Source organism: Chiloscyllium plagiosum, chromosome 31, assembly GCF_004010195.1.
Source record: "Chiloscyllium plagiosum isolate BGI_BamShark_2017 chromosome 31, ASM401019v2, whole genome shotgun sequence".
Classification (NCBI taxonomy): domain Eukaryota; kingdom Metazoa; phylum Chordata; class Chondrichthyes; order Orectolobiformes; family Hemiscylliidae; genus Chiloscyllium; species Chiloscyllium plagiosum.
In genome coordinates this window covers 22,275,356-22,298,142 of record NC_057740.1, presented here as the reverse complement: position 1 = coordinate 22,298,142, position 22,787 = coordinate 22,275,356, and the positions used below count along the sequence as shown (strand labels likewise).

At 39.2% G+C, this 22,787-nt stretch overlaps 1 protein-coding gene across 18 annotated transcripts in view; it reads right to left on the bottom strand.

Moving 5' to 3' along the window:
- The window catches only part of LOC122565310 (protein unc-13 homolog A), a 428,982-nt gene that overhangs the window by 62,326 nt on the left and 343,869 nt on the right, over window positions 1-22,787 (bottom strand). For all 18 annotated transcript variants that reach the window (XM_043721144.1, XM_043721135.1, XM_043721136.1 and 15 more), the window contains 4 exons: window positions 17,634-17,730; window positions 9,218-9,361; window positions 8,041-8,118; window positions 6,367-6,444 (listed from right to left, as the gene is read on the bottom strand). In XM_043721144.1, coding sequence (XP_043577079.1) covers window positions 6,367-6,444; window positions 8,041-8,118; window positions 9,218-9,361; window positions 17,634-17,730 — 397 coding nt within the window. The remainder of the gene's footprint in view (window positions 1-6,366; window positions 6,445-8,040; window positions 8,119-9,217; window positions 9,362-17,633; window positions 17,731-22,787) is intronic.

Sequence of the window (22,787 nt, the reverse complement as noted above, 5' to 3'; positions counted from 1 at the left end):
ACGATAAAAAGAAGGTAGCATTTACTTTTTACGTAACAAAGTAGCACCTAAACCTGAAAGCTTTCTTATAGTTTTCTGTCTATTTCTACAGGTTCTTTTAATATTCACTTTGGGATGTGGACATCACGGGCTGCACAGCATTTATTGCCCATCCCTAGTTGCCCTTGAGAAGGTGGTGGTGAACTGTGTTCTTGAACTGCGATAGTTCATGTGCTGTGGGTACACCCACAATGCCTTTAGGAAGGGAATTCCAGGAGTTTGACCCAGTGACAGTGAAGGAACAACAATGCACTTCCAACTCAGGATACTGGGTGGCTTGGAGGGGAACTTGCATGTGGTGGTATTCCCATATATCTGCTTCACTTGTCCTTCGAGATTGAAGTGGTCTTGGGTTTGCAAGGTGTCATCTGAGGTTCGTTGGTGAATTTCTGCAGTGCATTTTGTAGATAGTACACCACACTGCTACGGAGCATTGGTGGTGAAGGGAATGGATTCTTGTGGATGAGATGCCATGCTAGGGCAACTTAGAACACTTTTCATTGTATTTTTCTTGTAAAAATACATATGACAATAAATTCTAAAAGCTGAAAAGTTTCTGCAGTGTTGTTGGAACTACATTCATCCAAGCAAATGGGGAGTATTCCATCACACTGCAGACTTGTGCCTTATAGATGGTGGGCAGCTTTTGGGGAGTTAGGAGGTGAGTTACTCACCACAGCATTCCTAGCCACTGATGTGTTCTTGTAGACACCTGTATTTGTATGGTGAGTTCAGTTGTGTTTCTGGTCAATGGTCACACCCAGGATGTTGATATTGACGGCTGGGTTTAGTGATTGTAACACCATTGAATGTCAAGGGATGGTGATTAGATTGTGTCTTATTGGATATTGTCATTGCCTGGCAGTTGTGTGGCGTGAATGTTACTTGCCACTTGTCAGCTCAAGCCTGGATATTATCCAGGACTCGTAGCATTTGAAACGAACTGCTTCAGTATCCTAGGAGACACAAATGGTGCTGAACAATGTATAATTGTGTAAAACCTCTCCACTTCTGACCTTTTGAAGGAAGGAAGGTCATTAATGAATCAGCTGAAGATGGTTGGATCGAGGACACTACATTAAGGAATTTCTGTAGAGGTGTCCTGGAATTGAGATGACTGACCTCCAACAAGTACAACCATCTTTCCATGTGCCAGTATGACTCCAACCAGCAGAGACTTCATCCCCTGATTCCCAATATTCCAGTTTTGCTCGGGTTGCATAATGCCATACTCAGTCGAATATAGCTTCAATGTCAAAGGCTGTCACATCACCTTATCTCTGGAATTCGGTTCTTTTCTTCATGCTTGAACCAAGGCTAGAGTAATGTCAGGAGCTGAGTGGCCCTGGCAGAACTCACACTGGGCATACCTGAGCAGATTACTGAAACATAGAATCACTATAATGTGGAAACAGGCCACTCAGCCCAACAAGTCCACTCCAAAGAGCATTCCCACCCTGTGGGAGAAAATCCGCTTCCCTGTCCACCCACCGCATGGCCACAAAGGATATAAGGAACCATGTCTGCCGAAGCCGCAACAAAAACTACCCAGAGAACCTCAGCCTTGACCAAACAGGCTAACTAAGACACTAGGCAGCAAACAGGAGATGACTCAAGCTACTTCCAGTCTGGGGTATACACTTCCCGAGACAGCCTGACAATAGACTTCCTAGCCCTCAGTAAGCACACTGCTCCCAATGCACTAAGGGCAGCCTCACTCCTCACTCATACTGGAACTCCACAAAGGATGCTCAGAGTAAAAGGCATCAAGGTACCTTACTTGCAGACTAACCACAATGGAAACCCATTGACACCAGGATGAGAAATATTACCACCTACTCTTACAGAGGATCAGAATCCCCTAACTCAATCGAGGACTGATTGCTGCTACCGGACGGCTGATTGTACTCCCACTGATTATGTTTTACTCTTGATTATACTGTAATTCACACCATATTACTGTACCCCTATAAAATTGCCTGTGCCCAGTGCTCGAGGAAGAGAACCCTTGATCTACTATATAGTCAGTTCTGTATCAGCCGAGTCAATTTCTCTTCTAGTGATATCAATTGTAATAAACAGCTTGTCAACTTCACCTGTTCCGTGCTTGTGTGGTCTCTGTTCAATTGGGTAATTTCTCTGACACACCCAGACACACTCCCTTACCCTATCCCAGTAAGGGTGGTAGGTGCCTTAATACTGGGATGTTGACCAGATCAAATATGCTGGTGTTGATGCATCTGTCTTCCCAGCAGATTTGCAGGATCTTGCACAGGCAGCATTGGTGGTACTGCTCCAGTGCTTTGAGGTGTCTGCTGTAGACAGTTCACTTCTCAGAGCCATATGAGGGCAGGAACCACTATAGCTCAATAGTACTGTTGTTGACACTTTCCATCACTTTACTGTTGTTTGAGAGTAGACTAACTAGTCAGGTTAATTTTGTCCTGTTTTTTGTGTACAAGACCTTCCTAGGAAATTTTCCCCATTGTCAGGTAGATGCCAGTGTTGTAGCTGCATGGGAACAGCTTGACTAGGGTTGTGGCGACTCCGGAGCACAAGTCTTCAGTATTATTGTGGGAATGTTGTTGGGTCCATAGCCTTTAAAGTATCCAGTGCCTCAAACCGTTGCTTGATATCACATGGAGTGAATCAAATTCGATGAACACTGGCATCTATAACGTTAAGGTCACTGGAAGAGGCCAAGATGGATCATTGACTCAGCATTTCTGGCTGAACACTGCTGAAAATACTTCAGTCTTATCTTTTGCACTTGTGTTGGGCTCTTCCATCATTAAGGATGGATATATTTGTGGAGCTTTCACCTTAAGTGAGTCGTTTAATTGTCCACCAGCATTCATGAGAGGAAATGGTAAGCTTAGATCTGATCCATTGGTTGTAGGATTGCTTAGCTTTGTCTATCACTTGCTACATATTCTGTTTGGCATGAAAGTAATCCTGTTAAGGTATGTCTTCCATTAAACCAGGGAAAATTCTCCTGGCTTGGTGGTAGTGGTTAAGGCCAGGCCATGAGGTTGCAGATTGTGTTGTAGTACAATTCTGCTGCTGTTGATAGCCCACAGCACCTCAGATACCCAGTCTTGAGTTGCTACATGTTTGAAATCTGCCCTATTTAGCACAGTGGTAATGCCACACATCACAATGGAGGGTATTCTCAATGTGAAGGCAGGACTTCATCTCCACAAGGACTGTGCCATGGTCACTTTTAATGATGTGGTCATGGATAGGTGCATCTGCAGCTGGCAGATTGGTGAGGATGAGGTCAAGTATATTTTACCCCTTTGCTGGTTCCCTCACCATCTGCTGCAGATCCTGTCTAGCAGCTATGCTCTTGAAGACCTGACCAACTTGATCAGTAGTACTGCTACTGAGCCACTCCTGGTAGTACACATTGAAATCTCCTAAATAGATTACATTTTACATCTATGCCATCCTCAGTATTTCCTCCAAGGGTTGTTCAACATTCATTAGCCATGGTAATCAGCAGAAGGCTTCCTTGCCCTTGTTTAACCTGATGCCGTGAGACTTCAAACCATCATGAAGTCAATGTTGGAGTCAATATTGAGGACTCCAGGGCACCTCACTCCCTCTATATACCACTGTGCTGCCATCTCTGCTGGGTCTGTCCTGTTGGTGGGACAAGTCAAATCCAGGGATGGCGATAGTGCTGCCTGAGACATTATATGATATTGCAAAGCTATTGCTTGACCAGACTATGAGACAGCTCTCCAAATTTTGGCACCAGCTACCAGATATTAAGGAAGATTGCAGGGTGAAGGGCTGACTTCGCCTGTGCCTAGATCAATGTCAGGTGCTACATCCAGATTCATTTCTTTCTTGAGATTTCATAGAGACTGATACAGCTGAGTGGTTTGCTAAGCCATTTCAGAGGGCAGCTGAGAGTCAACCATATTGCTGAAAGTCTGGAGTTTCATGTAGTGTATGCCAGACAAGATGAGGATGGCAGATTTCCTTCCCTGTAGGACATTAATGAGCCAGATGGGTTTTTCTGCCAATCAGCAATAGTTTTATGGTCATCAGCAGATCCAAAATTACATTTTTTTAATTAGATGGTAGAATTTGAATTCCATCGTGGCATCCCCAAAACATTAGCTGATCTTCCAGATTAATAACAGACATAATAGAATCCCTACAATGTGGAAGCAGTCCATTCGGCCCATCAAGTCCATACTGACTCTCCAAAGAGCATCCCATCCAGACCCTCCCCCTATCCCTGTAACCCCATATTTCCCATAGCTAACCCATCTACCTAGTCTGCAAATGCCTGGACACTATGGGCAATTTAGCATGGCCAATCCACCTAAAGTGCACATCTTTGGACTGCGGGAAGAAACTGGAGTACCTGGAGAAAACCCTTGCAGACACAGGGACAATGTACAAACTCCACACAGGCTGGAATCAAACCTGGTTCCCTGCGGCTGTGAAGTGGCAGTGCTAATCACTGTGCTACCATGCCAATAATTTTGTGATAATACCACTAGGCCAATTTTGTTGCTACCATTCCACTGAGATCATGACCTGCAGCCTCACTTATCAGTTGGATGGCTGGTCTGATGGGGTACATCCAGTCAAGAAATGATAGTGGCTGCAGTCAAAGCAGCAGTCAATATTGTGATGCAGTCTGTCCCAAGATGCCCTCCATCACACATCTATTGAAATGAAAATTTCCATTGGTTCCTGTCATCTGGGATTCCTCTGTAGTTCTCATCTATTGCATTGTTTCCTTCATGGAAGGTAGGCTTTCACAAATGCTGCTGCAAAAGAGAATTGCCCTCAGCCTGCACATTGATTCGATATCTTTAATTACTTTGTCCGAGGGGGATGGTGGTTATACCTCGAGCACTGATGGCGGTTCCTCTTAACGAATAAGTTGCTTTATCTACTGCCTCTGCACATACTCATTCACCTCCTACTCTGATTTCATCATGGTGAGTGACTCACCTGGTGTGAATTCCTCATCATGACTATATACAGAGGACGAGAGTGTGGTGCTGGAAAAGCACAGCAGGTCAGGCAGCATCCAAGGAGCAGGAGAATTGATGTTTGGGCATAAGCCCTTCATCAGGAATCCAGAACCTCAATTATCCGAACGAGATGGGCGGCCAGTATTTCATTAGGATAATTGATTATTCGGATAACTGATTCAATGCCTCTCCTCTGGTACTTGGAGTTTTCTGAAGTTTCCTTTTGCCCAGCTCTGCCTGTCTTGCTCGCGCTCTCTGTCTCAGGATTTATTTCTGAGCAGACACACACTTGTGTGTAAGGGGCCTGCAGTATTGCTGAAGCCTCTTCCCGCTGCTGTTTCACTTCAATGGGATTAACAGAGCAAGCACTTGCTAAGCCCACTCCCTTTTCAGAAGACTAGGCAGCAGCACACCGCACGCAGCCCCCTCCCCGTCCCCCCACCCCCTCGCCATGTACTTTCAACTCTCCACATTTCCAGCCAGCAGATGGAGTGAAGCGACCAGATGTCTCATATCTCTTCTCCCCAATGGGACTGCAGAACAAAATGAAGTAACCGAATGGAGACGACAGCCGGACTGGACACCAACAGCAAGACTGCTGCTGCCTTTGGGGGGGGGAGTGAGGGTGTGTCTCAAAATAGCGCACACACATGCAGCCACACACTCAACTTTTTGACAAGTTCCCACTTTGCCCTGTACAGGATAATGTTGGAGAGATTACCTGGGGAATGGGGGTTTAGGGTACAGCCCTGTATAGAACTCCAGGGAAAGCGTGGGGAGAGAGAGAGGGTGGGAGGTCAGTCATTTGGAGACAGTGCCTGTGCTCTCATCAATATCCAGGATTGTTCTTGGCAGCATTTCAGTAAGCCGAATTCACTTTTAATCATTGTAAACAAAAGACGCGATCAGTGTTAGTAACACCTCTTTGATGTAATGTTTTTATCGGGACATTGAGATCTTCTTTGGATAATCAAAGTTCCTCTGTAAATTGCTGGTGGGTGACAGGAAGCCTATGCCAAGTAACACAGATAGCAATTAGAGTGATAAGCTTGGTTCAGAGGGGGACAGACATGTAGGAGTTAGTTCTTCCAGTTGCCAAAGCTTTTATCCTTCTCTTTGATGTTTTTGAGGTATTAAAATGCAGATATACTCACCTCCCGTTGCAGAAGTTTTGACAGATTTGCATGAAATCTCAGCAGATTGAGACAATGTACGGAATTAGACATAGACAACAAGGAAATTTAAGATCACAACTAACAAATCCATAAATGATTAATTTCAAAATATTTAAAAGTAAAAGAAATTTGTAATTTTGAATTCTTACATCTTTTCCTCCCATTGCTTCAAACATCTTCTCCAATTGTACTCGAAGCTGCTGGATGTTGTTCATTAGAATACATGGCTATAAAAAGTACAGCATTATCATTTTTTATGCATTGTCACAGCCTTTTACTTTCAAGTGAAAATGTTAAAAGTTAATAAATCTACAAATAATTGAGAAACTAAAAGTCATATTTTTTAAAGTTTTGTATTTTAGTATGTTTATTTAGATTTTATTATATAGAATTTATATATGCTATGATGCCAAATATGTATAAAAACATCTTAAAATTCTACTAAGTTATAGTTAGAAAATAAAAAAAAGCAGTGCCAATTTTTAAGGGAGTATCACAGGCAAATATTTCAAACAAACCAATGGAAAATACTAAAATAATTTTAAAATTAAATGATTATTTTCAGGGCACTATCATAAGACGAACAAAGGGACTATATTCTTCTGCAGTTACATCCACCCACAATTTAATCCTGCGCAATCAATTAATTTTCAAAATAAAGGGGAACCTGAATCCCATATTTTTGTCTCGAGTACAGTAACACAAATAGGATCTGAATCAAGGGTCTGGCTCTAGTCAGTGTTAAATCTTGAATCCTATTAAACATGAAATAGGGAACACAGGCATGCTGCTGAAGACAAGCAAATTAATAAGGCACGTCCCACTAGGCTCTCCTTAATCATTCCTAGTGTATAAAATATTTAGTGAAACTATATTGAGATGTCAATGAGTAAGTCATCGATTCTGTACAGCCTTCTGCATTTGTATTCCTGAAACATTGATTAATAGTTAAATCTTTCTGCACTCTTTTAAAATATTTGTTATCTGTGCAAATAATGACTTCCCCAAAAAATTACAGCAACTTTCTGCTGTTGGATTTTGTACACAGAAGAGGTTTCTTTTTTCTTTTACATTCTTATGAATACAATGCAATACTTTAGTATACCGCAGAAGATATTTATCCCATACATTCTTTTGTTAACTGAATGAAAAACATATTAAGACAATAAAAAGAAACCAGGTTGAAGCAAATTGGAAAATACAAATCATGAAAAGGTAAGGCAGATTTATGAAGTCCAAATTTTAATGTAAAAAAGGAATGTAACAAGAGCCCTCAACTGGCTGACATTTTAAGACAAGCGGCAATGTGTGAGTTTTTCATGTGTGCAGATCAAAAAAAAATTAAGATTTGTAAAAGGAAATAAATTGTTCCATATGGAATAGTAACAGATGTCATTTGCACCTATGTAGAAAGGATTGGCAAGTGTTGAAAGAAGAAAAAAATCTAAGTGAAAGTTTGAAAGAAAAACAAAAATATTGGATAGGAAAAAAAACAATTTCAGAACAGACCAAAGGGCTTTAACAGGCAATTAAATGTATAAATAAAGAGTAATCACTAATGCAATAGTAACCAAACAATCCATTTGGTTACATTAGTTGAAGAATTAATACATGCTGGGCCACACGTAAATATATTTCAGGCCTGTTAATAGCTGTAAAGAGAAAGTAAAGTTGGTGAAGTAAAACTCCTGCCATCAGTTCTAATGACTCCGCATCCAAACCAGTCTCCATCCTCCCTCTTTACAGCTATATTACTTGAGTCTATGAAGGTACTTGCATTCTACAGAAAAATATCTTGTACATAATATGGAGGAACTATTTACCACTTTCTCCTTCGAACAGTATGATGCGTAATCCTTAGCTATTATCTCAGCATACTGCAGCAGCACATTACTGATAGTCTAAAAAAAACAATTTTGAGAAACACAAGAGTTTGCCTTTTCTGAAAAACGAAGATACAAAATGATGGCAGACATTGAAATACTGTGCCAATTCGCAATTTATTTAGAAGTTCATCAATTTCCTATTTTAATCACATCACCCTTGTATCTTCACTAAAAAGACTTTTCAAAAGCACCTACTGGCAAATTATGTCTTCACTATAGCAACCATTTGTAAGTTTGATTCAGTTCTTTACATTAATAGAGTATGGCAATGTTAAACCTCAAGCATTGCTCAATGCACTACCCAAACATTTGGATCCCACATTTCAGGAAATAATAGACCATTGCTCTTCATTATGTTACCAGAAAGAATAAATTCTTTTCCTATTTTCTCCCACCTGTTTTGTGGCAAGGAATTGTTTCACCAACTTCTAGCATGTGTTTCCATTTCAGGGACTTTCACTTGGAAGTGTTGGTAAATATGGAATACACTGGACCACATTTGTCCCATTTAAATGATAGGATTGAAATAAAATATATAATACCCTTCCCATCATCAAAGGCCTTGGCAATGCTAGATGTTAGCATTTCTGGGCAGGATGTTGTGAATGGTGGAAGAGGCCTTGCTATAAAAATCAATGAACTAGCACGCCAAGTCAAATTGATTATAGTACAGGGTGAATGCTGCATTAGGTAAAGTTGAAAATTTTCTGAAAAAATGTTTTTATTACAGGTCAAACAATCACTGACCACTGTACTGCAATAGGAGCCACAATTTCCCATTCCTTAACCTCCCCACAGTTCATCAAACCACCAGTGGCCCTAGGAGGAGCTCACTAGGAACATGAAAGTAAGCTTGGCCACAGAAAATCTAGGTGGACAGGAGACAAGAAGTTGAAAAGACCATACAAGGACTAAACTGGAATAAATCCTAGAGCCACAAAACCTTGATACATGTCAATAAGGTTAACAGCAGAATGAATAATTTCTTTACTTGAATTTATTTGGTTAAAGTATTTTTACTAATATTAAAATTGAATTTTGGCATTACAGCAATGTTTCATTAATTGGCAAAAGGCCTTTGCATGAATTTTCCTCAAAAATAGTACTTTTTTACCTTAGCAAATCTTCTCATATAATGCCCCACTATCAGAGGATCAGGGCACTCCAGCTTCTTAATTATTTCAAAACTCTGATTCAATTGTGAGAACACATCCACCACAGAACAGGAGAACAGGGCATGCTCTGATGTTTGTTGGAACTGTTAATGAAGCAAAATAAGAAGATTATCTTTGATTTCACCTTCTCATTTCTAAACAAAGTGACTGCAAATGCAAATAAGTGACAGTACCTAATTTAAATAGAAATTCTACGTTTCATATAAAAGGCAGTTTTTCATTCGTGAAGTGCAAAGTAAAAGAAATCGAAATTGTCTCCCTTTTTTAAAAGAGATTGTAGAAATTAAAGTTACTTGAATTCAATGCAAAATTGTTGTTTAAACAATGTATTGTCAAATAAATATTACAATCTATTCCTTGAGTACAAAACAGTTACCTGAATAAATAAAAGTAAATCTTGCCTATAACTATCATGCTAAAATATTTGCAGAGCACGGAAAGTAGTTAATTACAGGAGAACAACCTTGGCAATTGGCACAAATAGATAATTCATGAAACAGTCCAAAAATAATGTGAAACATCCTCCTGATCAGTGTGGGTGGGGGAATGCAATATTAGATAGGAACCTATCTTAAAGAGCTTCACTTCTTCTGGGATGTCAGGTATCAACATGAGAGAAAATGATAACTGCAGATACTGGAGATCAGAGTCAAAAAGTGTGGCACTGGAAAAGCACAGCAGATCAAGTTTATGCCCGAAACATCGACTCTCCTGCTCCTTGGATGCTGCCTGACATGAGGTATCAACATGAGATGATAATAAAGGAGTGTTATCGCATTCTGCTAGGTGTCCACAAAAGATTTGTAATTAGGTTGATCCCAGTATAGTTACTGGAGTATAGTATTTAGCAAAATTAGAAATAGGAACATTTGACCATCCAGCCCAGTCCAGCGTACAATTGAACCATGGCCAACTGTCTAACTCTCAGCCATTTTCCCACACTCTCCTCATATACCATGATGCCTTTAATACCTAGACAATTATCAATTTCTATTTTGAATATGCACAATCATGGAGCTTCCATCGTTTCCAGGGAAGAGCATTCCAAAGATTTCTTCACAGTTGAGTGAAGAAATTCCCCCTCATCTTAGTCCAAAATGGCCTACCTCTTATTCTGAGTCTATGTTCCCTAGACAGCTCAGCCAGTGAAGCATCCTTACTGCATTTACTCTGTTAAACCCTATAAGCATTTTGAATGCATCAACAAGATAGTCTCTTATTCTTTTAAGCTGTACAGAATATAGACGCAGTCTCTTCAATCTCTTCTTGTAGGACATTCCCAGCATCCCAGGAATCATGATATTGTACCTGTGCTGCACTCTTTCCATTGGCATGTCCACTTGTTGAATGTAGAACTGGAGATATGCTACATTTCAAGTCTAGATTTCATGCATTCTCTTGACACTGAAAACAATGATGTTATGGGAAGTACTGTATTTCATATTCCACAAGACATCAAGAACCATACTTTATTATTGACTAGTTACATCATTTAATTTCTATTAAATTATTTAAATTTTATATTACCTTTCTTCCTAAATTTCACAATTAATTGTGCTATGGTAGTAGCAAACATTGGTTATCATATGTTAACTTTGGTCATTTAATTGCAATAGTCAAGACCTTGTATGAACTAAAATGTCTTTTTAAAACAACATAAAATACTGACAAAATGTCAGCCATGATCACCTGATCACAGACTGGGGAATGTTCGGGAGATCATCATGGAATAAATGAAACTACACTGAAATTATCATCAAAACTTATCAACTGAATTAGGGATCAAGAAACTCAAATCTGTACCTCCTGTTTAGTTCACACTTAAATTGTAATTTCAAATTATGGGAGATGATGATCTAGCCTATAATTAGCCTGCTTTGAAAGACAATGAAGCCAGACTTAGGAATGCACATTAAATTATATTTCAAGCAGCTCCTTGGTACAGGAGAGAAAAAGAACATGGGTTGGTAAAAGCAAAGACTGAAAGATTCACTTTCTCCCCATTTCTCTCATCATATTGGATAAAGGCATCTAATGAAAAAGCAAACTCAAGAAACAACCATTCCCCAGGAATGCAAAGATATCTACAATTTTCACCATTGCTGAGTGTATTAGTCAACAAGCAAATCGTGGTCTAAATATAAAAATCTAACACCTCAAGGATTCTAAGGATCTTCAAACCATGGAGCCTTTTATTCTTTGCACCAGACATATAATTCCTTTTAAATCTATCACCTTTTATGTTTTATTACTCCCCTCAGGGCTAGTAGGGAATAAAATTACTTTCTTTCCATTCAAAAAAACATTGTAATTGGCACCTTCATTTCATCGACATAACTATATTTTTGATTGACATATGATGGCTGTGTACCAAAAAAGAATTTTTACAGCCAACCTATTGTAAGGAGGGGAGCTGAATCAGCCCAACTCACCGGCTCACAACAATTTGCTGATTATAGTTAACTCAATTCAGTTACTGAATGCATCTAACATATTTATCCACATTAATATACTTATCATAATGAACATATTTATTAGCTTTATAGTTATGCTCACTTTAAAAATCAATTTAAAGTCATAAGTCATTGAATTCCTGACAATAATTCATTTATATCAAATGTATTTGTTTATGTTTAGATGCAGTTTAATAATCTGGCACATTGTATGTACTAGTAGTACCAAAAGAGAGATAGTAAGATTTAAAATGGAATTAACTTCGAAGAGGCATAGGTAAGTACTGGTATAGAGGGTATTTTTCTGACTCTTCTAACCTTATAGAGTCCACATGGTGATTACTATGGTAGTATTTTCTACTAAGGGAGTTGTGGATTTCTTGTCATATTATTACATAATTAAATTTGACAGACATTTGAACATTACTAAGTAATAGGACGTCTAATAAATCCAAACTGTACTGACATTCTCATTCAAGTGAAAAACATTGGCTTATTATAGGCTGGAGTATTCATCTGCAGATTTCATAACAGACATTTAAAAATAAAACAGGAAAAAAAAGACTAACAAGACTACTAAGTCTTCCACATCATTTAAGAAGTACTATTGAAGTGAATACTTAACCTTTAACTAATGTAAATTATATGCTCACTTGTCATATCAAGAAGTTGTGATTACATCTATGGCAATAGTTCATTTTTTTTATTGATGCAGAGTCTGTTTGTACTTTTAAACCAATAAACATGCAAATTTAGCACAGTAAAAATAGCATTCTATTTACTTGAAAGCAAAATGAGAAACTTTTTTATGCAGACAGTGGTGCGTGCATGGAATGAACTGCCAGAGGAGGTGATGGTAAAAGGCATCTGGATGGGTATATGAATAGGAAAGATTTAGAGGGGTAAGGGCCAAATGCTGGCAAATGGGACTAAATTAATGTAGGATCTGGTTGGCATGGACAAGTTGAACCAAAGGGTCTGCTTCTATGCTGAATATTTCTAGGACTCTAAATCATTTATACAGCATTATATTAATGCCTCTGCAATCCAAAATTCTTTGAATCTGTTTGTGCTTCCATTTAACTGCTGCTCCAGTAACAATAACATTACCTACTGTCTCTTTTGTTCCCACTCTGGCCCTACTCCGATACTACTTTATTTTTGTTACCTGAACATGCCACCACCATTCTCTCCTCAAAAGGCTACTTAGAGCACCCCTCTTTGACCAATATTTTGGTCATCACTTCAAATATCTCTTTTTGGCTCATAATCAAATTTTTCAAATGTTTAATCTACAAATTGCCTTAGGACATATTTCAATAAAAATATGTTGGATAAATGGGAATTATTGCTAACACAACTTTTGTTCAGTCATATTTTGGAAATCACTTTACTTACTATAATCACAAATAGTGTACTGCATGTCTCTACCTGTCTCTAGTCAGAGATGGAAATGACCCCAGATGACCCTGTGGTCATTTGGACCAATGAAAGCAGGCAATGTAGGTGACTTTGTAATAGGAGACAAGAAAATCCTCAGAATTAGAGCTGAGTGTTGGAAACTTACAATCATGCTTGACACAATTTACTGTGGCTTCTCTGGTATAATTATTCTGAGACATAGCAGTATAACATCAGTTCAGAGATGAGGAAAGAAAGGCATTGCCTGCACTTGCAACAATGACTTCAGTAAGGTGTTCTGACAAGATTCCCCATGGGAGACTGGTTAGCAAGGTTCAGTCTCATGGAATACAAGGAGAACCAGCCATTTGGATATAGATTTGGTTCAAAGGTAGAAGACACTGGGTGGTGGTGTAAGGTTGCTTTTCAGACTGGAGGCGTGTGACCAATGGAATGCCGCAAGGATCAGCATTGGGTCCATTACCTTTCATCATTTATATAAACAATTTGGATGTGAACAGAGGAGGTATAGTTAAAGTTAAAAATCACACAACACCAGGTTATAGTCCATCAGGTTTATTTGGAAGCACTAACTTTAGAAGTGCTGCTTCTTCATAGGTGGTTGTGAAGCAGAATCATAAGAGGTATAGTTAGTAAGTTTGCAGATGAGGTGTAGTGGACAGTGAAGAAGGTTACCTCAGATTATAACAGGATCTTGATCAGATGGGCCAAATGGCTTAGGAGTGGCAGATGGAGTATAATTTAGATAAATGTGAGGTGCTGCATTTTGGAAAAGCAAATCAGAGCAGGACTTATACACTTAATGGTAAGGTCCTGGGGAAGTGTTGCTGAACAAAGAAACCTTGGAGTGCAGGTTCATAGTTCCTTGCAAGTAGAGTCACAGGTAGAGAGGATAGTGAAGAAGGCATTATGGTATGCTTTCCTTCATTGGTCAGAATATTGAATATAGGAGTTGGGAGGTCATGTTATGGCTGTACAGGACATTGGTTCGGCCACTTTTGGAATATTGCATGCAATTCTGGTCTCCTTCCTATCAGAAGGATGTTGTAAAACTTGAAAGGGTTCAGAAAAGATTTACAAGGATGTTGCCAGGGTTAGAGGATTTGAGCTATATGGAAAAGCTGAATAGGCTGGGACTGTTTTCCCTGGAGTGTCAGAGGCTGAGGGGTGACCTTACAGAGGTTTGTTAAATCGGCAAAGTCTTTTCCTGGGGAAGTCCAGAACTAGAGGGTATAGATTTAAGGTGAGAGGGGAAAGATATAAAAGGGATCTAAGGGGCAACTATTTCACACAGAGGGTGGTGCTTGTGTGGAATGAGCTGTCAGAGGAAGTGGAGGCTGGTACAATTACAATATTTATCTGGATGGATAAATGAATAGGAAGGGTTGAGAGGGATATGAACCAAATGCTGACAAATGGGACGAGATTAGGTTGGGATACCTGGTCGGCATGGACGCTTTGGATCAAAGGGTCTATTTCCATGCTGTACATCGCTATGACTTTATAACAATCATGGAATCCTTAGACTTGAAGGGTGAGAAACTTCTACATAGCCATATACCCCAAAACTCAAAAAAACCTAACAGTATTAAGATATGGTACATAAAACATTAACTTAAGGAGAATATTTTCCTCACTTAAAATCAAGAAAAAGAGCTCCAGACCTTCTGTTCCCATTGATCTGCAGTAACCAGTACTTTGGTGAGCAGAGGAGGAATTTGGAGAAAGCTGTTTACCTTGGATCTTCAATCAGTTTTCACAGATCCAAAAAACTTTCACTGGAAGTGTAGGTGGTGGGGGACAGACACTCGCTTGTCTGCGGTGCGAAGTACAACTGCATGAAGCAGCTGCACAGAATTAGACTGAAGTGAGACCCATCAACTTTTTAATCAATTGATCAATCATCATTGGACAAGCAGCAAGATTTACAGGGATGATATCAATTTTTTTTAATACAAATCTCAAGTGGCACAGCAAGGTGCAATGTTCGTCCTCCCTTACTACTAAGCAAAGTAGTGTGGGCACTCTTTGAAAATATGGTAATACTCTTGATACCAGAATTTTAGTTTGTGTGAACAGCATAACTGTATTACAAGCATTCTACCTTTCACCATTTCACTCTCTTCAAAGTTACTGCAGAAAATTTTCACCTTTTATTACAGCCATACAGTTGTGATCTAGAGTGCACTGCCTGAATGGGTAGTCACATCAGATTCAATACTTTCAAACAGAAACTAAAGCAGAAATTGCTGGAAAAGGTCAGCAGGTGTGGCAGCATCTGTGGTGAGAAATCAGAGTTAAAGTTTCAGGTCCAGTGACTCTTCCTCAGAACTGACAGTAGCTAGGAAAAAGTTGTTTTTTATGCAGAAGATATGGTGGGGAATGTGGAGTAAATGATAGGCAGAGATAGAGCCCAAAGATAAACAGAAGGGCAGTTGGACAGATAAAGGAGTGGTTAAACTAACAAATGCTGGAGATCACAACGGGTCAGATAGCATCCATGGAGGGAGAGCAAGCTAATGTTTCACGTCTAGATGACTCTTCACAGCTCATCTAGACTCGGAACATTAGCTGCTGTCTCTCCATGGGTGCTGTCTGATCCATTGTGATCTCCAGTATTTGTTGTTTTCAGTACAGATTCCAGCATCTGCAGTAATTTGCTCTGACAAAGGAATGGTTAAAGGTCAGTCTGGGGAAATGAATAGCTGCTAATAGATTCATAGAGTCCTAGAGATGTACAGCATGGAAACAGACCCTTCGGTCCAACCTGTCCAGGCCGACCAGATATCCCAACCCAAACTAGTCCCACCTGCCAGCACCAGGCCCATATCCCTCCAAACCCTTCCTATTCATATACCCATCCAGATGCCTTTTAAATGTTGCAGTTGTGCTAGTCTCCACCACTTCCTCTGGCAGCTCATTCCATACCTGTACCACCCTCTGTGTGAAAAGGTTGCCCCTTACGTCTTTTATATCTTTCCCCTCTCACCCTAAACCTATGCCCTCTAGTTGTGAACTCCCCCACCCCAGGGAAAAGACTTTGTCTATTTATCCTATCCATGCCCCTCATAATTTCTAAACCTATGCCCTCTAGTTGTGAACTCCCCCACCCAGGGAAAAGACTTTGTCTATTTATCCTATCCATGCCCCTCATAATTTTGTAAACCTCTATAAGGTCAGCCCTCAGCCTCCGGCACTCCAGGGAAAACAGCCCCAGCCTGTTCAGCCTCTCCCTATAGCTCAAACCCTCCAAGCCAGCAACATCCTTGTAAATCTTTTCTGAACCCTTTCAAGTTTCACAACATCTTTCTGATAGGAAGGATACCAGAATTGCATGCGATATTTCAATAGTGACCTAATTAATGTCCTGAACAGTCACAACATGACCTCCCAACTCCTGAACTCAATACTCTGACCAATAAAGAAAAGCATACCAAACGCCTTCTTCACTATCCTATCTACCTGCAACTTCACTTTGAAGGAGCTATGACCCTGCACTCCAAGGTCTCTTTGTTCAGCAACACTCCCTAAGACATTACCATTAATAGTGTAAGTCCTGCTCTGATTTGCTTTTCCAAAATGCAGCACCTCACATTTATCTAAATCAAACTCCATCTGCCACTTCTTATTCATTGGCCCATCTGATCAAGATCCCGTTGTAATCTGAGGTAATGGGGACTATTAGTGACTGACAATGGGTAACAGACGATATGATGCCAAGGCCTGGTGTGTGAGGGTGAGGAAAAGCATGGGGTAAGGTGCTTAAGTCCTAAAATGTTAAAATCGCTATTAAGTCCAGAAAGCTTCAGGGTATCTAAGCAGAAAATTAGATTTGCTGGAACACTGAGCTTTGCTGGAACACTGTAGCAAGCCTGAGACAGAGATATTGGCCAAGGAACGAGGTGGCGTGTCAAAGTGGCAGGCAATTTGAAGCTCAGGGTCATTTTTGCGGGCAGAACATAGCTGTTCTGCCAAGCAGTCATCCAGTCTGTGCTTTGTTTCCCCAATTTACAGGAGACCACATTGTGAGCTCTGAATGCAATAGGCTAGATTGAATAAAGTGCAGGCTTAGCTAGAAGGTGTGTTTAGGCCCTTGGATACTGAGAGGGGAGGAAGTAAATGGGCAGGCATTACACCTTCTCTAGGGGAAAGTGCTGGGGACTGTGTGTGGATGTTAGGAGTGAAGGAGGAATGGACCAGTGTGTCCTGGAGGGAACGATCCTTGTGGAAGGATGACAAGGGAGGGGAGAGAAATATGTGTCTGTAAAGGGAATTTCAAAAGGCAGTCAGATAAATAATTGCATAGGAAGAAATTGTTGGCCTATGGGGAATAAAAATAGAGCTTAAACTGGTTGAATAGTGTTTTCAACAAGTCAGTACAGGCATAATAGGACAAAATCAGTAAGTCCCCAAGTAACATACATAAAATCAATTTCTCTGTACAATTAAATGAAGAAACTGTACATGCAAACTGTCTTACACCATCCTTCTTGTCTCTTTCCAGTGCTCCATGCAGAAAGTCTCTTGATACTTCTTCATTCTCATCCAACCATTGTATAACAAATGGTTCAAACCAGCTGTGGAAAATTGTTCCAAATTTTAGTACTTGTTAGATTTATGAAATATATCATACCCTTCATTTAGAATATGGTTCATAAATAGCTGCAATGTACATCGATAAGAGGAAAGAAGAAAGATAGAGGCAGCTAATATCATGAGATACACTACCATTTAAACTGCTCTATTCTGATGATATCTATAACCTAAAATAAAAGAAAAGACAAAGATAGAGTCAACACCTGCTCTATATTTCCTTCTGGGCAATATAACCAGTCAAGTTCAGAACAGGTTTGTTCCTATCTGCTGAAGTTATTATGATGACAAAAACTGGCTTGTCTGACTTTCCAATGACTAGAACTGAATCGCTTACTACTCATCATATACCCTGCTGTTGTGGCAGCAAGTCACAAGATCTACTGGAAGCTCTCTCGCTTGATGTCCTGATGAAGATAGTTCATCCAGAAAGATTTTAGTTACATCGACAGCACTGAAACAGGACATTTGGGGGCTGAATGGGAAGACTTCTTCCTGTCATATTATCTCTTCCCACCTTTACATTTGAATTCCTTCCTATTGTATGCTAGCTTTGGACAGATTACTAAGCCATTAGTATGTTCAACCAATAACTAGTTTATTACATATTAAAGAACTACATACAGTTTTATGCTAGTATATCCATCTCTGCTGAATCATAATTAAATTCACTCCAAGTATCTCAGTTATGTGTTCTCTTACCGAGTCCCAGACAGCAACCCTTGCAATCCTAATACAATATCTCATTACTCTACCCCCAACTTACCAAGTCCTCCTCTATAAATTCTAAATTCATAGTTATTCACTACCTTTTATCCCCTTCCCTTGACCCCAAATTTTTGACATCACAAATTCAATCTGTCTCAATACTTGAGAGACTTGAAAGATAAACTGTCCCTCTCTGAACTGGTCTTGGTTTTGATGGCTTTCATTGAGACTAGTAGTATTTTATTCTATTAGTTTCTGTCTTAATATTTGGTTCATCCAGTCTTATTTTATACTCCTTCTCTGCCTTACTCATATGTTTTCTCGATACATCAGCTTGTTAGAATTCATCTTCACACAGTAATAAACTACTGTATTTGATAAGCTTTCAGTCTTGGAAACTTGGATCATCCTGCACCTTTAGCTCTTTTTGCCCATCAGTTTTGCAGACAACTCTGATGGTGCCATCCCACATTGTAATGAGTAGATTTGTTATTTCACAGTACAACCGGAAAATCTTTGTCCTTCTGTAACAGTGCATTACCAGAACATTACCCAGGAAGCTTAGTGACCGGACAAATTAGTGATCTCCTCGCATTGAAATTGAACTTGTTTCCTTGGTAGTGCTGAAATCTTCCAATATGGGAAAACTAACACGTTTGCCATATTTTTGCAAAGCAATGTTATATTCAGTGTTTCACCTTCCCAGAGGAGTAAGTCATTTCAGAAAGCAGTTTCTGAAGTCAATCCTAGATTCTTGCTGATTAATGTCTCTCACTTTCTTGACTAAGATCAAAGTCTATGCAAGTTTAACTTGTGGGATCAGTTCAGTTGGAAATAATGAATGGCAGGAAAGTATGTCATAAATAGGAATTGTCCATAGCTCCTCAGAGGTTCCTCACTGATGGGCAAAATATAAATCAGGAAATACTGGAAGTGTGTAAGTGCACAATAATTGTCACAGGTGATTTTAAACTGCATAGTGACTGGTTACAAATCAGATGAGTAAGGGTAACATAGAAGAACTTGTACTGTGCATCAAGGATTTTTTTTGGTGCAGTACATTATATAATGTACAAGGGAACAGGCAATTTTAGATCTAGTAATGGGAAATGAGGTACGATTAGTAAGAGATTAATAATGGTCTGGAGATGGTAAATACATGGTAAAATTTCCAATTCAGTTTGGGGCAAGAGCCAGTCTCTCAAACAGTATCCACAGTTTAAGAAAAGGCCATTAGAGAGGTATGAAATCATCCGAACAAGACTGAGAAAACAGCTTAAGGGAAGGTTAATGGATGACTATGGCAGACATGTAAGCAGATGATTCATAGTTCTCAGCAAACGTTTGCTCCAGTCAAAAAGAAAAGGTTTCAATAAGAAGGATGAATCAAAATGGTTAACAATGAGGTCAGGAGAGTATCCAATCAAATTGGAGGCAGTTCAGAGAAGGTACGCCACGATGATCCCTGGTTTTGAGGGGCTGTTTTATGAAACAAAGGTTAAGCAGGTTGGGACTTTCTTCAATGGAATTTAGAAGAATGAAAAGTGATCCCATTGTAACAAATAGGATTATTAAGGGACTTGACAGGGTGAATGCTGTGAGGATGTTTCTCCTCATGGGAGCATCTAAGATGAAGGGTATAATTTAAGAATTATGGGGTGACAATTTAAGACTGAAAAAAGAAGGAATTTCATCTCTAAAGGGTAAAATGTTTTTTGAACTTTTCACAGACAGCTGTGGGAGCAGAGTCCTTATGTATATTTAAGGCTAAGATAAATAGATTCTTGATCAGTAGTGGATTTAATGGGGAAGGGCAAGAAGATGGATGTGAGAAATGTTGCATCAGCCACAATCTTATTGAGTGGTGGAGCAGGATAAAAAGGCAAAATGGTCTACTCCTGTTCCTATTTCTTAAGGTTATGGTCAAAGTGAAGGAAACTAATTGTAGGCCACAGTGTTAGGAGCGTAAGAGGGGAAAAAGGCCGCAGGAAAAGAGATTGTTGATATCTACTCACTCATTTGTTTGCCGGCTACCCAGCATCAGCTTAATTACCACCTTTTCCCAGCTGCTTCTAATTCTGAACAATTTACAGGATTTGTTAGCAGTTTGAGAGGATGAGGTGGGTGAGAGCTGTTGAATGGACATGATCTGTGCAGCAGTGAGAGTTTTAGTCTATGAACCTTGGCGAGACGTGTTTGCAGTGGCAAAGTTAGAGAGTGAGTGATGGCTTGTAAATGTGAGGAAGCAGATAGGATACTGGATCTTGCTGGCACTGCTTGAGGAGCTTAGAAGGTCATTGACCTTCCCGCTCTGCTGGGCATCCTGGTTCACCAGGAAACCCACAAGTGAAAGAGTTTCCCCACATTTACCCTCATGAATCGCTTTTAATTTTACCATTAAACAACTCTATCAGACAAAAGAATCACAGCCTCTTTAATCTTTCCCTGTTTGTTGTATCATCTCAACTGTACTTTTCCTCACATCTCTGTAAATTTTTTCTCAACTTTCTCCATAGTTCCAAACACTTTTTTCACCAAGTAAGCAACACTAATTGTGGTCTAGCCAAGATTTTGTGCAAATTTAACATTAGCCCATTCTGATCTTGTGTTCTAAAAATAGTTTTTCATTATTTATAGCCTTATAAACTTGTAAGAAATCACACAACACCAGGTTATAGCCCCAACAGGTTACACTATAAATTTGTCCACGCCAGTCCAACACTGGCTCCTCCACATCATTACAAACTTGTGCCCTCTCTTTTAGTTTTAATTTGTTTTTTCTCTCCAGTTAGTTTCTTAAATTTCAAGGAATATATGGCCTCTAACAAAATGAACCACTTAACTGTATTGAATTGAATTTGTAATTTATCCACCCACACCGGCAAACTATTATTCTGTTTATTATCCTGTCTTAGTAAAGTCCTCCACATTATGTCCTCAATTCTGTCATTGTAACAAATGCTTCTTGGCTGTCTGCTCCCTATTTCTATTAGCTCATGGGCAGCAGGCAGTGATGAAAAGCTGTTGAAAGTTGCATAGCAATATATTTGATGTTAATAGCCAAACTGGTGGATAAGTATACTTTAAAATCTGCAAATGGCTGTGTACAGTCCAGATTTGATTCCTAAGCATTCCAGCTCTATTGTCACAATCATTTTAATAATGACAGGTGCCATACTTAGTTTCTATGCTTGCGGGTTATCTGACCATAAAACAGTAAAAATAGACTATAACAGTAGAACAATAAAAAATTAAGTATTTATAATTTCAGATGTCTATGTTTTTTAATTTGTAAATATTCCTCAAAATATTTCCATATGACAATGGCAAGATATTTTTGGTGCAAAACTTTAAAAATGTAATTTTATCAGACTGTTATTGACTTATAATGGCAATTTGGTACAAAGTGAATTATATGTAAATACACAAAGGAAAATACATTCCAAAACAATGATTTGTACAAGTATTATTTGCTGATTTCAAATTTTTCGTTGTAGAGATTTGATGGACTGATTAAATTCTGAACTAGCACAACTTTATTCACAACTTCAAAGTAGCATTTGAAATTATTTGCTGCCAAAGAATAGGGGATATGTCAAATGTTGACAAAAACACATTAATTAATTCAGCTTGGCAGGTCACCTCTAGCCAATCTGGGAGGTGTTTTATTTCTTCATACATTTATAATGAAGTACTACGCTAGCCTTCACATTGATTTAAGTTAGAACCCGACTCCAAATAGCTGTGAGACAAAAGTGCACTAAGTTTTCAGGTAAAAGGAGATCTGTGACTTTCACTACATTAGGGGCTTGAGAAATATTGTGATAATCTGTCCTTTTCTTTCAAATACAGACTGAAATATGGTTTAGATTTTGAATTTTTATTAAGATTTCCCACTTATAGTTTTCCATTACATCTATAGTTACATGTCAATATCTCACAGATGTTCCATGCACTTTGCAGTACTCAACCATTTAGGCGTGTATTCTTTTCTTGCAACTGACTTGAGTAAATGAAAGTAGTTTAGACACAAAATTCTCGTGTAAAACTCTGTAATGTTATTTTAGGTAAATACATTTTTGTTGTTTATCATCATTGGCAGGATAGCAGCATCTTTGTGCCTACACACTAATGTGAACATGGAATCACTTGCTGTATTAAGAATACCTGGAAGGTTTTTAAAAATACAACGTACACAGACGTTGGGAAAGTAGACTGAAATAAGTCCAATGTTGTGCAGGTTAGATGGATAGGCCATGCTAAATTGCCCGTGATATCTCGGGATGTTTAGGCTATGTAGATTGCCATGGTAAATGCCAGGTTACGAGGATAG